Source organism: Cucurbita pepo, chromosome LG02 (assembly GCF_002806865.2).
Source record: "Cucurbita pepo subsp. pepo cultivar mu-cu-16 chromosome LG02, ASM280686v2, whole genome shotgun sequence".
Classification (NCBI taxonomy): domain Eukaryota; kingdom Viridiplantae; phylum Streptophyta; class Magnoliopsida; order Cucurbitales; family Cucurbitaceae; genus Cucurbita; species Cucurbita pepo.
The window spans coordinates 1,171,948-1,185,965 of NC_036639.1; the positions used below are offsets into that span (position 1 = coordinate 1,171,948).

Sequence of the window (14,018 nt, forward strand, 5' to 3'; positions counted from 1 at the left end):
TTAAGGAGTCGAAGCGGGAGGTATATAAGGCCGGTTCATGCTTCTGCTTCTTTCGACTTGAACCAAGAACCGGTTTTCTTTTTTTCATATTATATATTGCTTTTTTTTTTTTTTTTTTNAATTTAGGTTAAAATTTTCAACGGTTTAAAATTTTGGAGTAACAAATTATAATGGTCCTGGTTCGGCTTCCACCCAAGGGTCTTCCACACCATTATAAATAGTGGTTTGTTCTCCCCTCCAATCAATATGAGACATAACAATACACCTTTTTAGGGTCCAGCATCTTTACTGGCACACAGACTCGTGTCTACCCCTATTCGGGGAACAGCGAAAAGGTTGGCACATCGTCCAGTATCTGGCTCTAATACCAACTGTAATGACTCAGATCTATCGCTAGCAAATATTGTCTTCTTTAAACTTTCCCTTTCGAATTTTCCCTCAAAACTTTCAAACGCGTGTGCTAAAGAAAAGTTTCCAAATTCAATCATTTTAATTTTGCATTTATATCTCTTTATTTATAATTTTAGTTTTTAAGAAGACACGTATTTTTTTCTAATTTGTTAATTATTAAAAATAATATATTATATTTTTTCTTCTTTTCCTCCTTTTCCATTCTATTAATTCCTCAATTTTTTTCTATCAACTTCATATTTTGTTAATATTTTTAAATTTTACCTATATTATAAATTTTATTATTAGTATTTAAATTTACAAGTAATTACACGATAATATATGTTAGTTTGATAGATATTCAAACGTGATGGGATGGATATCAATAAAATTTCATTATTATTCATCGATACGTGACTGAGAATCAATTAACATTGAATTAACTAAATCACATAGTTTTTTAAACATTTTATAAGGGATCTCCAGCTATCCATCTACTAAACATTATGCCACTTTGGTTCTGCATGGTTTGTGGTGTGTGTCCTCCTCCCTGTAAATTTCATACCAAAAAAATAAACAATTAATCATTTCTTGAACTAAAAAAATAAATAAATAAACCAAATATTTACTTTTATGGATACAAATGTCATGTTGTTTGCATAAGTCCTCGTGTACCTGTCCAAAATTAATATCACTATTGAATCATTCACATAAATCATATGAAAAATAATATTATAAATGAAATAATTACCCAAGAATTTGATCCTCCTCGTTAAACCAAGGCCTCCATTCATCAATAAGAGGATAATTTAGAGATTTGATCCATGCTTCGGTGTCTAAAATCGGCACCTCCATATCATGATCCCCGCTAAAAATCAAAGACTTGTAGCCCTTAGAGCTAAGATTCATATGATAAGGAACCATACTTACGAAATCATACTGGTAATCTTTTGTACTTTGACATCTAAACCATTCTCCAATCGTTCCCTGTAAAAAAAAAATACATTCAATACAATTCTTTAAGAGTGTTTCAATCAATAGGTTAGATTTTGTTTTTACCTCACGTATATGGAGAGCTTTTCGAACTCGATCGTCATTAGCCCAATAATAACTGAGGTAAAACGCGTACTCCTACGTACAGAAACACGGTTTAAAACGATCATACGAACTTCCCAAGCTTCAACGACAAATTAGAGGAACAAAGTGCATAATAAATTTACATCACACTCGAGAGGAATCGAAGGCAACACTCCGGGAGAAAGAAACTGTTGTTCAGAAGCATTGTAGAGGGATCTCCTCGCATCATTAAACGTAGCAGCTTCCGTCACTTTAGTAGCATCCTCACAATGAGGCTTCAAAATATTCCCCGTGTTGATTCTACTCACGCACTAGGATGAACAACAAAAATAGATATCAAATTTAAATACCAAATGGTTAGGAATCACGGACATCCAAAATGGTAGGATGATATTATCAATCGACAATCCTCCACTCGAACAAAGTACCCTAACCCTATAAGCCTCCCCCCTTAATCAAGGCTTGACTCATTTCTTTGGAGCTCTCGAACAAAGGGTCTTTGACTACACTTTTGAGGCTCACAATTCTTTGTTCAATATTTAAGTTTATGACTCTCCACAATGATATGATATTGTCCACTTTGAGCATAAGCTTTCGTGGTTTTATTTTGGGCTTTTCCCAAAAGATTTCGTAATGAAGATAGTATTCCCCACTTATAAACCTATGATCATTCCCTAAATTAGTCAATGTGGGACTCACTTCCAATAATCCTCAAGATACCATATCATACCTTTTGGTAAGCGGATACATGTTTGATGCACTCCACATTAGTTGGATCAACATTAAGATATTCTCCTTTGCAGCTGCTTTTCAATGACTATACACATGAATTAATAATAATACTTAAATTAGTGCTCAAATTCTTGTGTGTATTCACTTGATATTACCTCGTATAGTTCATCAGAGATGAAGGACATCCTATGAGCATATGGAATCTTATAATTATCATTTGTTTTATGCACACTGAAAGGATTGCCCTCTATGTATCCCTAAAACACAAAAAAATTAAGATTTGGTAATTGAACATCATCAAACGGTAGGTTGTTAAGTGAGTAAAGGGTAACAGACCTGAAGGTTTATAATTGGGAAGCCATGGCTATTACCTTCTGAGATTGCTTGAGTAAGAGAGGGAACAATCATACCAGAATATGAGCCACCACCAACATAAAATGGGTTACGAATGAATTCTGGATGATCAGCCAGCCACTGCGAAGCTCCAATTCATAAGGAATTCATATCAAACCAATGATATCTGATGACAGTGTGCATATACAATATATACCTTCCGCAAAAATTGATGATTTTGTTCAATTTGTAGTACATCTCCTTTCTTCAAACCTCGTGGAGTTTGAGCGTATGAAAATCCAGTGCCCACGGGCGTATCTATAAAAAGTATATTCGCTTTCTGGTATATGTCATGGTCACGGTTAGTTTAGCTCAAGTCCACTACTAGATATTGTTCGCTTTGACTCACGTACCTCCATCAATATTAAAGTTTTAAAACACCTCTGTTAGGAAAGATTTCTATGCCCTTATGAGAGAAGTTTTGTTCTCCTCTTCAACCGTGAGATCTCACAATGGTTAGAGAATGTTAAAATATTATCCCTAGCCCAACCAGATTAAGCCCATAATAATTTAAGGATTTTAGGAATAAATTTAGAAAAATGATTAAAAATTTGAAAAATGTTAAGAATAGATGGGCTACTATCGTATAAATACCCTCCACCCTAGTTAGTTCATCATCCCAATAAATCTGAAGCAATACGAGTATTTGTGTACTGTAAATCTCTTCTCGATTGGTGTCAAGAGAGTGTGCGAGTGTTTCCTACGGAGAGTTGTGTTCAACAGAGAAGTGAACGAAGCACTCCTTAAAAGGGTATGAAAACTTATCTCTAATAGACACGTTGGAAAATCGTAAGGTTGACAAAGATAAATAATTGGCTAAAGCTGACAAGATCTATTAACAATGGGTTTGAGCAGTTACACATTGTACGTACCATAAATTAAATAGAAAGGCAACGAAAAGAAAGTGAAAAATGGTTGTTACCTTAGTCCATGTATGGGGATTCAAGATTAATTGAGGTAAGCTTCCATTGTATGGCTCTATCTTGAAGTTTAGAGGGCCTTTAAACAAATACAATATCCAATTAATGAAAATTTTAAAGATTAAAAGACACACATATATTTAAACGTATTTGGCTATATTTTTTTGTCCTCCCATGATATTCCTCTGTTCCCTTGCTCCACCTCCGACACACTCCCTTGACGGTCCCCCAGTCTCCGGCGAGCAACAGCCGACGGTGGTGAAGCGAGGAATGAGAGGAAGATAAAGTTAGAAGGGGAAATTGTAGAGAGTACCAATTTCCAAGGCAAAGCCACAGAGTGCAGAGCAACCTGGACCGCCGATGTACCATGTCATTAGAGGATCGGTTCGGGGATTTCCTTGGGACTTCACAAAGTAATAGAACATCTGAACTTCCTCCGAATCTCCCACACCCACGTATCTGTTCCGCTTCCAAAACAAAGCGGATTACTCACTACTGTAACTCTAATTACAAACAAAAGAAAGAGGAATTCGGAAAGAGCCTAAACTGACCCAGTTTCGAGTTCAAATGGAAGAGGCCCTGAAAATCCTGGCAGATACTTCACACTCCAGAATGATCCTGCGGCGGCGGAGGCGGCGGAGAGCACCTGAAGAAGAACAACAAGGAAGAAAACAGAAGACCTGAAACCACCCGGAGTGGCCATTGGAGAAATTCAAGAAAATGTGCACCCGCTTTTCGAGTACTTTCCCTTTATTTGTACAGCTAAAAGAAGAGGTTTTCACTATTACACAAAATGTGATCAAAATTTCATACTTTCCATCGATTCCATCTGACCACTACTTCTACCTACCCAAAACTTATAATTGTATCGTTTAAAACGTTGGTGAATCTATTTACTTTATAATTATATCATTTAATCTATTTGGAAATTTGCTCCAAAGAAACTATTATTTGGGATTTTTAAAAAAAAAATAATATATAGAAACTTTTAAATAATATATTTGAAATGAAGCTATGATGACAAAAATCTTTATCTTTCATGTAATTATAGTGATGAAACATTTGCAACGAATACATTGAAATCGACTTGATTATTGACTTCATTATCTACCACGAAAACCATGTTTTCTATTAGTGATACTTAAACGAGATTTCATCAATATAAACAGATTCAAAGAACTTGCTAATGTTTGAACGGATCATATCGTCTTCTAAAATTTTTTACAAGGATTTTCGGGCTATCCATCTATTAAACATTATGCTAGTTTGGTATTGCATTGTTTGTGGTGTGTGCCCTCCACCCTGCAGTTTTCATGAGAAAAAGAAAAAGAAACAGTCAATCACTGTTTAAAGAAGAAAACTTGGCCAATAATTATTTACTTTTTCTTACTTTTATCGTGGCAAATGTCATGTTGTTTGCAAAAGTTCTCGTGTACCTGGCCGAAATTAATATCACTATTAAACCATTCAAATAATCATATAAATCAACTTGATAATATAAATAAAATAATTACCCAAGTACTTGATCTTCATCGTCAAACCAAGGTCTCCACTCATCGACAATGGAATAATTTAGAGACTTGATCCATGCTTCAGTGTCTAGAATCGGCACCATCATATCATGATCCCCACTATACCATAGAAAAAAATATTTATACGAAAAGAAAAAAAAAAACCATTTATCATAGAGTTACAACTCAATACCTAAAAATCAAAGATCGATAATCTTTGGAGCTAAGATTCACGTGATAAGGAAGAACATTCGTAATATCAAATTGATAATCTTTTTTACTTTCGCATCTAAACCATTCTCCAACCGTTCCCTGAAAAAAATAACAAAATAAAATAAAAAAGCGGGTTGTACATTCAACTCAATTTCTTAAGAATAGTTCAATCAATAGTTTATCTTCTTACCTTGCGTATATGAAGTGCTTTCCGAACTTGATCGTCGTTGGCCCAATAATAACTAAGGTAGTATTTATACTCCTTCATAGCAAGAACAAACAGAAAAACAAACACGAACACAATTCAAGATCATAGGATCTTCCTTGTCTTTGAGAGCAAAGAATAATCAACCAAGGAGACTGGAAAAAGGAAAAGTCTAGATTTTACATCACAGTCAAGAGAAAGAGGAGGTAACACTCTAGGAGCCAGAAACAGATTTTGGGATGTATCATAGAGGGATCTCTGCCCACCAAACGTATTTTCTGGCACTCGAGAAGCATCGGTACAATAAGGACACATAATACATGCTAAACTGATTCTACTCACACACTGGAACGAAGAACAAAGACAAAAGGAATGTATCAATTTTGGGATCGAGTACTTGGAGGTTCGAATACGAGTTTTAAGTAAACAAACCTTTTTATACGTAGAAACATGTTTGATGCACTCCAAATTAGTTGGATCGATACGCTCAAATTCTCCTTTGCAACTAGTTTTCAATGACTAAACACGAATTAATAGTTACATTAGTTCTCTAATTCTCTCATTCACTTCTTTTCTTTGCTTAACAAGCTCTATATTACCTCATATAGTTCATCAGAGATGAAGGACATCTTATGAGCATAATGAACCCTATAATTATTAACTGTTCTACGTACACTAAAAGGATTTCCTTCTATGTATCCCTATGATGAAAAACATTACAAAAAAAGAGTTAGTAATTAATACTCGTGTCATCAACGTGTTGCTAAATGAATAAACGACAACAGACCTGAAGGTTTATAGCTGGGAAGAGATGTTTATTTCCTATGACATTAGTTTTTGTAAAGCAAATTAGAAATAGTGCAATCTACACATCCAATACCCAGATTATGAATGGTTTATACCTTCTGAAATTGCTTGAGTAAGAGGTGGAATAATGATACCAGAATACGAGTCCCCACCGACGTAAAATGGATTAGGAATGAACTCTGGGTGATCAGTCAGCCACTACAAAGTTCAAATTCAGAAGGAATTGATATCAAACCAAGTTAGGGAGCTTGAGTGTTGATGTGAGCATGTAGAATATGTACCTTTCGCAAAAATTGATGATTTTGTTGAACTTGTACTAGATCTCCTTTCTTCAAGCCTTGTGGAGTTCGAGCATATGAAAATCCAGTGCCCACAGGCATATCTATAAATAATATACTGGCTTTCTGGCAGATATCACCATCACTATTGCAAGTTAGTGTCATTGCAAAAGAAATAAAAAGGTGAATAATTGTTACAACCTTGGTCCATGAATGGGGATTCAAGATCAGTTGAGGTGTGCTTCCATTGTATGGCTCTATCTTGAAATTTACTGGACCTTCAAACAAATACAACACACAATTATCGCTTCAAACATTAATGCACAAACATTGGTGTGTTTGGGGTGTTGAGACGCCCTTGGCATTATCTCGAACACTACGTGTGCAAACTTTCTTGCTTGTTTCTAAACGCTAAGCCATAAACTTCCTAGAACTTTGATCTTGCTCTAAATGCTCAAAATCTATCAAGCAACCAAATATAAACGTGAAAGTATACATTGAATTCACACAAACTAGAATAACATAAAGGCTAACTACAGCACATTTTTGTGTGTTATCAATCAAACCCAAGTTTAAATAAGCCTAAAAGGTCATTAAATGATAACTTGAACCAAAATTCACAGAGTAAGGCCCAAAACTAACACAACTCAAATTCAAATGGCTATGACATTTCAGATTTGAAGCGAGTAATCAAAGGAGGGAAGATGAAATAAGAGAGATATGTTGCAAGAGAACTAAAGGTAAATTGTAGAGTACCGATTTCCACGGCGAATCCAGAGAGAGCAGAGCAACCGGGACCTCCGATGAGCCATGTCATTAGAGGATCGGTTTGGGGATTTCCTTGGGACTTCACAAAGTAATAGAACACCTGAACTTCCTCCAAATCCCCCACACCGACATATCTATTCCACTCCCAAAACAAAACTTAGTCTCAAATTCTAACACAAACACCAAACTTAAACTGATCACTAATCACTGTAACTCTAAATAGAAACAAAACAAGATGAATTCGGAAAGAACCTAAACTGACCCAGTTTCGAGTTCAAACGGAGGAGGCCCTGAAAATCCTGGCAGATACTTCACACTCCAGAATGAGCCTGCAGCGGCGGCGGAGAGCACCTGAAAAATAAGAACAAAGAAGCAAACATAAGATCTGAAACCACCAAGAGTGGCCATCGGAGAAATCCAAGCGCGCCAAATTCGAAAGAAAACCAACAAGATATGCGGTTTTCTTTTCATTACGAACATAAGAGTCGATGAGGTTCTCACGATCATTCCATCTGCCTCAAACCTTCTGACTTTCGCGGGTCCAGTTGTCCAATGTATTCAATATTTTTACATTTTTATACTGCGAACCCTCTCAGTAAAAAAAGCACTTTACTTGAGGTAGAACTTAGAACTTACTTTTATAATATTCAAATGTTAAATTTTATTCTTAGGTTTCTTTGTAAATAATTTGATTGGTTCCATAAACTCTTCCGTCTATATTACTATTTCTTCAAGTTTTGGTACATACCTATTAATTATATTTGTAATTTTTTTTAATTGTTATTGAATTATATAATTTAAATAGTGTAATTTATAGTTTATCTAAAAATATATATCTAAGCTTTAGAAATTTAAAGATATCTTTAATTAAAAAAAAATACTTTGACTGATCTTTGTTTTAAAAATATTATTGAACTTTCCTATGTTAAAAATATCCTTAGACATTAAATTTTTTATTAATATCTTTTAACTTTAAAAAAAAATAATAATTTATCATTAACACAATATTCTATGAAGTTTTAAGAGTGGTACTAACCTCTTAATTTCATTAAAAAAAAATCTAAAAAAATTTTATAATCAATATATGGATAGACTATATGGACAGACCGCATTTTAGATGTCTCTAAATTTCTAATTTTTTTTTCTAAAATATCAAAGACATTAAACTATATTACATCATAAATTGTCTCCAAATTTTATTACCTATTATTTAGAGTATTAATACTATTTTTAACACGAGAAAATGATTTCATACCTAACTAACAATAAAACTAATTTTTTAAAGTTAATTAGTATTTTTTAAATAAAGTATAATTATATCTATTTAAAATTAGTATTTTTTATTTTTTAAAAAATTTAAATGTATTATTGAGATAATAATGTATTACATTTTTTGTAACGATTGATTTAGCATTTTAAAAATAAAAATGCTAGTATTCATAATTAATAATTTAAGTTTTAAAATGAATACTTTATTAAAATACAAAGTTTTTTTTTTTAATATAAAAATAGAATCTCATCCCATAAATTTATTTAATTTTTGTTAAATTAGAAAACCTACAAACATAATATAGGTTTAAATATCATTTTAGTCGTATTTTAAATTTAATCTTTTTTAAATTTCTATGAAATAAAAATAAAACATTTAAAGTATATGAACCAAAATGATATTTTAACTAAAATATCTAACCTATGTTCGTAAATTTATTAATAATAACTGAAATTCTAACTTTGTATTTAAATTATAATAATTGATATTGGTCGAATGGGCAAAGTTGCTTTTTGTTTCAGTAAATTTTGTTAATCCATTTTGGAGCCGAAAAAATCCAAATTATAGTAAAAAAAAAAAAAACTAACCTCAATTCAATTCAATTATTAAAACTTTTAAATATTCTATTTCGGTCTTGATCAATTCAATTCCAAAATTGACATATAACCTAATCAACACTTGATTCATAATAACTTTATTGTCTATAAATTTGGTCATTATTGAGACTAAAAATGTCTTCATATTTAATAAAGTTATTGAACGTCTATCTAATTGGTATTTTTCAGCTCTCGATAATTCTAAATTTACATTTAATAGCCAACGACCGCTTAGAAAGCTTTTAATTTTACACTATTTATTGATGTTTTTTTGACCTACAACATAACACCTAGATCGTTAAGGGTAATATGTTGCCGACATTTATTAGTGGTTAATATAATATTTTTATTGACGCTTTATAGGCATCGACTTATAGTATAACGAACATTTTGAGACTTTAACTATAATCCTTTTATTCCGCTTTTATCTCTCAATTATAACTATTTTATTAGTTAAATTAATAAAAACAATCATAAATTTTATACTAGTCTACAAAATACCTTAAACTTTTAAAAATTCAATAATATCCTTAAATAAAAAAAAAAATCTAAAAAACTCTTTAATTTTGGATTGAGATTATTAATATTTTATATTGAAAAATACTCTTGAACTTTAAATTGTTTTCACTGATAGATTTGTTTAAAATTAAAAAATATATATTTTTTGGGTACCAAGTTTAAAAAATACTTATAAAAATTTAAAAGTAACATTAACATCTTTAACTTCGTATAAGTTTATGAGTATTTTTAGACGTGGTATTAATAGTAGTAATAATTTTTAATTGTTTTAAAAAAATTAAAGGTGTTTTTTTTAAAACTATAATATTAATGAAATTTTTATTTTTAAAGTTTAACGATATTTTAAAATAAAATTATTTTTCAAACTTTTTTGGTTAATATTAAATTTGAGATAATTTTATTAGACAAGATGTAAAATATTTTTATTAATTTAGCTGTATTTTATTTATGTTTTATTATATATATTTGAAAAACTACACGTGGTTCGAATTCCTAGGAATTTGAATATGGAGGGCATCTTACATCGATACACAGAAATCAATAACGTCCCTTCCTTACCACACAACATTATAATAAAACTATAATTAATTGGACTTTTTAAAACCTTCACATTAAAAAATAAAAAATATTTAAATACCCAAAGTTTTTAATAACATTATACATTTTCAATGTGTAACACTCAGAACTTAGGATAAAAATTTGAACCATATGTTACAATAAAACCATGTCAATATGTTGATAAATTAATTTAGAATTTAGAAAAATATTTATTTAAACATTAAATTTAAGAAATAATTTATTATTTGTTGACAGTGGGGGAAAATCAAGTTTATGGTTTGAACTTTGACCAGTCTGATTAGGCAAACTGCGAAATGCGTCCTCTCATGCAGTTGCTTCCCTCACCGCCAACAAAATACTGACACGTAACCATGGGAACCGTGTGGCTCTGTCACCTACACACTGTTCTAAATCACCCACAGCTCACCATTATTTTTCTCTTTTCAAATTTCAATACTATAATTTATAAACAAATAAATCCAAAATTAATTAATTAATATTGAAAATAACTATGGGGACTGTCTAAGATATTTATAAAAATTTTAAATATGGAGCATGAATTGGTTATATAATTTATATTTAAAATTAAAAAAAAAACCATATGATTGTTCCATAATGGATAGTTTATAATATATTGTTGTATAATTTTGAGAGTAACATCAATCGCTTTTTTATTTTGACCATTTGACCATCACAAGTCCAAGCGAGGGACCATTCAGATGACCACAAAAAATAAAACCCCACCAAATAATTAATAAAATAAAACACTTTATCAGAAAAGAAAAAGAAAAAACCGGTGAATACGGTGATAAGAATGGGAAAAGGTGAGGCTACACGTGTGGCTCCCGGTAAAGTTACGGGATATAGCCGGTAACTGGGAGTCAAAAACCCTGAATTAATTTAATTGGTAATTAGGGGAAAGAAGAAAAATAAAAAATAAAAAGAGGGTTTGGATTTTCATCTCCCTGGCCCAAGCGATGGAAGCGACTCGGTAGAACTTAGCTTTTCTCTCTTTCTCAGTGCCTCCCGTTCATTCGTGTCTTAGATCGTTCGATTTTTCTTCTGACATTTTAGTTTTCCGGGGGGGTTTTGAGGGATGAAAGTGCACTGTTGTTAAGTATGAGTGATTTGCATTCATGGTAGCGATTTTGATTGCTTGTTTTTTTTTGATGATTTGGCCCTTTTTGTGGAGCTTCGAGAGGAAGTGAGCTTCATTTGTGGTGTTGATGATGACTAAGGCGATGGTGAAGAAGAAGAAGAAGGGGTTTCTTTTGACTAAGGAAAGGGTTCAGTTAAAGGAAGAAAAGGATGTCCCCATTCGCCATTTTTGCTGCTTGTGATTGTTGTCAATGCGAAGGATAGCTGTATGCTAAAAGATTGTGGAAGAAAGAGAAAGTAAGTAAGAGAGAAACCCCCTTTTTCTTTTCTTTTCTTTTCTTTTCTTTTCTTCCCTTTTTATTGTTCTGTCTTTGCGTTTGAATGATTGAATCCATTCGTGTTTCTGTTGGTTGCTGAAAGTTGAATTCAATAGCTCGTTTTTGTTTTCTGTTCCAGGGATTTTGGGTAATTTTTCTTTTCTCTCTCTCTTGAGATTCATTTGTTCTTTTGAGGGTTTTGTGAAAATGCCGATGTACCAGCCGTCTTCCGGTCGGAGAAGAGAGGCCGATTCGGAGATGGGTTTGGGTGGTGGTGGTGGTGGTGGGGGGCAAGTTCTTGATGTGGAAACCGCCGTGAAAGATGGTATTCTTGGCGGCGGTGGGTTAATCTGCGACGGTGGAGGGGCTGAGAAATTGGATCTGAAGGAGATAGTGGAGGAGCTTGAGAACATTGAGGTTCCTTCGGTTTTTATTTGCCCAATTTCATTGGAGCCAATGCGAGATCCTGTGACCCTTTGTACAGGACAGACCTATGAACGATCCAATATCCTCAAATGGTTTTCTCTTGGCCATTTCACATGTCCCACCACAATGCAAGAGCTTTGGGATGATTCAATCACTCCCAATAACACTCTTCACCAACTGATTTACAGTTGGTTTTGGCAGAAGTATTTGGCGATGAAGAAGAGGTCTGAGGATGTGCAGGGGAGGGCTCTTGAGCTCTTAGACACTTTGAAGAAGGTCAAGGGCCAAGCCAGAGTCCGAGCTTTGAAGGAGCTTCGACAAGTTGTCGCTTCGAATTCTTCGGCGAAGAAAACCGTGGAGGACAATGGCGGTCTTGGTTCGATTTTGTCTTTGTTAGGTCCTTTCACATCCCATGCGGTTGGCTCCGAAGCCATTGGGATTTTGGTGAACTTGGATCTCGATGCCGAGTCGAGAAGAAACCTTGTTCAACCTGCGAAGATTTCATTAATGGTGGATATGTTGAATGAGGGATCCACTGAGACTAAAATCAACTGCACCAGATTGATAGAAACTTTGCTGGATGGTGATGATTGTGGGGCAGACACTGTCTCGAGTTTTAGTCTCTTGGTTGGATTGCTGAGATTAATCAAAGAGAAGAAACACCCAAATGGTGTTCTTGCTGGGTTAAGATTGCTAAAAGCTCTGTGCTGCCAAGAACCAGTGATGAACTCAGTAGTGAGCATTGGGGCAATCCCACAATTGATTGAAATTCTCCCGAATTTCGACCCGGAATGTTTGGAGCTAGCTCTTCATGTATTAGACTCGCTTTCGTCCCTCTCAGAGGGCAGGGTGGCCTTGAAAGATTGCCCCAACACCATTCCAAACTTAGTGAAGTTGTTAATGAGAATCTCAGAGAGCTGCACTCAGCTGGCTTTATCAATCTTATGGGCAGTTTGTAAACTTGCCCCTGAAGAATGTGCATCACAAGCTGTGGAAGCAGGCTTAGCAGCCAAGCTTCTTCTGGTGATTCAGAGCGGTTGCAATCCCGTTCTGAAACAACGCTCCGCCGAGCTTCTGAAGCTCTGCAGCTTAAATTACACAGCAACCCTCTTCATATCCAAGTGTAAGCTTACAAGGACAATACAATAATGAAGATGAAAACCAAAAAGGAACACAGAAAAACCACCATAAGAAGCAGTGAGCATTGGCATTTTTTCAAGAATAAAAGCCTTAGAGCAAGTGGCCACTGAAATCTGAAATCCCAGAGAACATGGCTTCTCTGTAATAGATTATTACGTGGATAAGATAAGATAAGATAAGATTCCTGTTAAGAGTCCGAGTTTTGAAGAGTGAAATGAAGAATGAAGATCTCTTTTTCTGCGTTCCGAGTTCTTCGTGTTCTTCATGTTCTTCGTGTTCTTCATGTTCTTCGTGTTCTTCTTCCATCTGAATCAATGAATTGGGGGTGAGTTTTTGAAGCTCATCATTGTAAATTTTTGTAGATTTTTTCTTATTGGCCCATCAAATCAAATGTTGTATGATGAAGAACAATTTATGATATCATTTTTTGTTGTCGTTGTAGGTTTTGGAACATACGAGTTTTTTCCTCTGGGTATTAATTTTTCTGTCCGTTATTATTACCAAAAGAATCAGAGATGATCATGATTTCTTTGAGTTGATGTAATTGATGGTGGAGTTAACAGTATTATGCATAATTAAAGTAAATAAATAAATTTTAAAAAGTACAATTCCGATGAATGGTCCTCCAAAGGGTTGATTCAGCGTTTGGATATGATTGGTGGTTAATGGCCAGAAAATTGGTCGGAAAGGATCTTCATAATAATATTCTTTTAATCTTTTTATAAGAATTTAAGCTACATTTGAATCCTTCTATTTATAGGTTTTATTTTTTATAGTGGTATAAGCTTCATGTCTCGACT

At 33.6% G+C, this 14,018-nt stretch overlaps 3 protein-coding genes across 12 annotated transcripts; 1 reads left to right on the forward strand and 2 right to left on the reverse strand.

The window, feature by feature from the left end:
• Nucleotides 1–766: 766 nt before the first annotated feature.
• On the reverse strand, nucleotides 767–4,341 carry LOC111788173 (serine carboxypeptidase-like 7). Of its 2 annotated transcripts, XR_002814107.1 has the most exons (13): nucleotides 4,064–4,341; nucleotides 3,826–3,971; nucleotides 3,515–3,591; nucleotides 2,750–2,872; nucleotides 2,536–2,673; nucleotides 2,355–2,456; nucleotides 2,198–2,284; nucleotides 1,611–1,778; nucleotides 1,450–1,521; nucleotides 1,321–1,377; nucleotides 1,142–1,226; nucleotides 1,020–1,065; nucleotides 865–940 (listed from the first exon to the last, which is right to left on the reverse strand). XR_002814107.1 is itself a non-coding variant. In XM_023668424.1 (12 exons), exons 1-12 carry the CDS (start codon nucleotides 4,213–4,215, stop codon nucleotides 860–862), a joined length of 1,428 nt encoding a protein of 475 aa, XP_023524192.1. In that variant the 5' UTR covers nucleotides 4,216–4,341; the 3' UTR covers nucleotides 767–859. The 2 variants fall into 2 exon arrangements, 1 of the variants encoding a protein (XP_023524192.1); XM_023668424.1 differs by having other exon boundaries at nucleotides 767–940; nucleotides 1,142–1,377.
• Nucleotides 4,342–4,584: 243 nt separating this feature from the next.
• Nucleotides 4,585–7,833, reverse strand: LOC111788154 (serine carboxypeptidase-like 7). 8 transcript variants are annotated; one of them, XM_023668393.1, is made up of 14 exons: nucleotides 7,773–7,833; nucleotides 7,557–7,645; nucleotides 7,283–7,428; nucleotides 6,728–6,804; nucleotides 6,530–6,652; nucleotides 6,344–6,446; nucleotides 6,229–6,263; nucleotides 6,041–6,142; nucleotides 5,625–5,960; nucleotides 5,427–5,498; nucleotides 5,217–5,335; nucleotides 5,027–5,143; nucleotides 4,903–4,948; nucleotides 4,585–4,814 (listed from the first exon to the last, which is right to left on the reverse strand). In XM_023668393.1, the coding sequence occupies exons 3-14, from the start codon at nucleotides 7,341–7,343 to the stop codon at nucleotides 4,734–4,736; spliced, it is 1,272 nt and encodes a 423-aa protein (XP_023524161.1). In that variant the 5' UTR covers nucleotides 7,344–7,428; nucleotides 7,557–7,645; nucleotides 7,773–7,833; the 3' UTR covers nucleotides 4,585–4,733. The 8 variants fall into 8 exon arrangements, with proteins under 8 accessions (XP_023524161.1, XP_023524163.1, XP_023524160.1 ...); XM_023668395.1 differs by having other exon boundaries at nucleotides 7,547–7,645; XM_023668392.1 differs by having other exon boundaries at nucleotides 7,796–7,827.
• A 3,314-nt stretch (nucleotides 7,834–11,147) lies between these two features.
• Nucleotides 11,148–13,749, forward strand: LOC111788177 (U-box domain-containing protein 30-like). 2 transcript variants are annotated; one of them, XM_023668430.1, is made up of 2 exons: nucleotides 11,148–11,636; nucleotides 11,792–13,749. In XM_023668430.1, exon 2 carries the CDS (start codon nucleotides 11,860–11,862, stop codon nucleotides 13,225–13,227), a length of 1,368 nt encoding a protein of 455 aa, XP_023524198.1. In that variant the 5' UTR covers nucleotides 11,148–11,636; nucleotides 11,792–11,859; the 3' UTR covers nucleotides 13,228–13,749. The 2 variants fall into 2 exon arrangements, with proteins under 2 accessions (XP_023524198.1, XP_023524197.1); XM_023668429.1 differs by having other exon boundaries at nucleotides 11,149–11,632.
• Nucleotides 13,750–14,018: the final 269 nt, after the last annotated feature.

Excerpts from the sequence above, each read along its gene's own strand:
- LOC111788173 (XM_023668424.1), bottom strand. The coding sequence starts at position 4,215 with ATGGCCACTCCGGGTGGTTTCAGGTCTTCTGTTTTCTTCCTTGTTGTT. Across the intron at positions 3,972-4,063 it reads CCATTTGAACTCGAAACTGG|ATACGTGGGTGTGGGAGATT; the intron begins GTCAGTTTAGGC and ends GAAGCGGAACAG. Across the intron at positions 1,522-1,610 it reads CGATTCCTCTCGAGTGTGAT|GAGTACGCGTTTTACCTCAG; the intron begins GTAAATTTATTA and ends TTCTGTACGTAG.
- LOC111788154 (XM_023668390.1), bottom strand. The coding sequence starts at position 7,765 with ATGAAAAGAAAACCGCATATCTTGTTGGTTTTCTTTCGAATTTGGCGC. Across the intron at positions 6,447-6,529 it reads ATCATCAATTTTTGCGAAAG|TGGCTGACTGATCACCCAGA; the intron begins GTACATATTCTA and ends TGAACTTTGTAG. Across the intron at positions 5,499-5,624 it reads CTCTTTCTCTTGACTGTGAT|GAGTATAAATACTACCTTAG; the intron begins GTAAAATCTAGA and ends CTTGCTATGAAG.
- LOC111788177 (XM_023668430.1), top strand. The coding sequence starts at position 11,860 with ATGCCGATGTACCAGCCGTCTTCCGGTCGGAGAAGAGAGGCCGATTCG.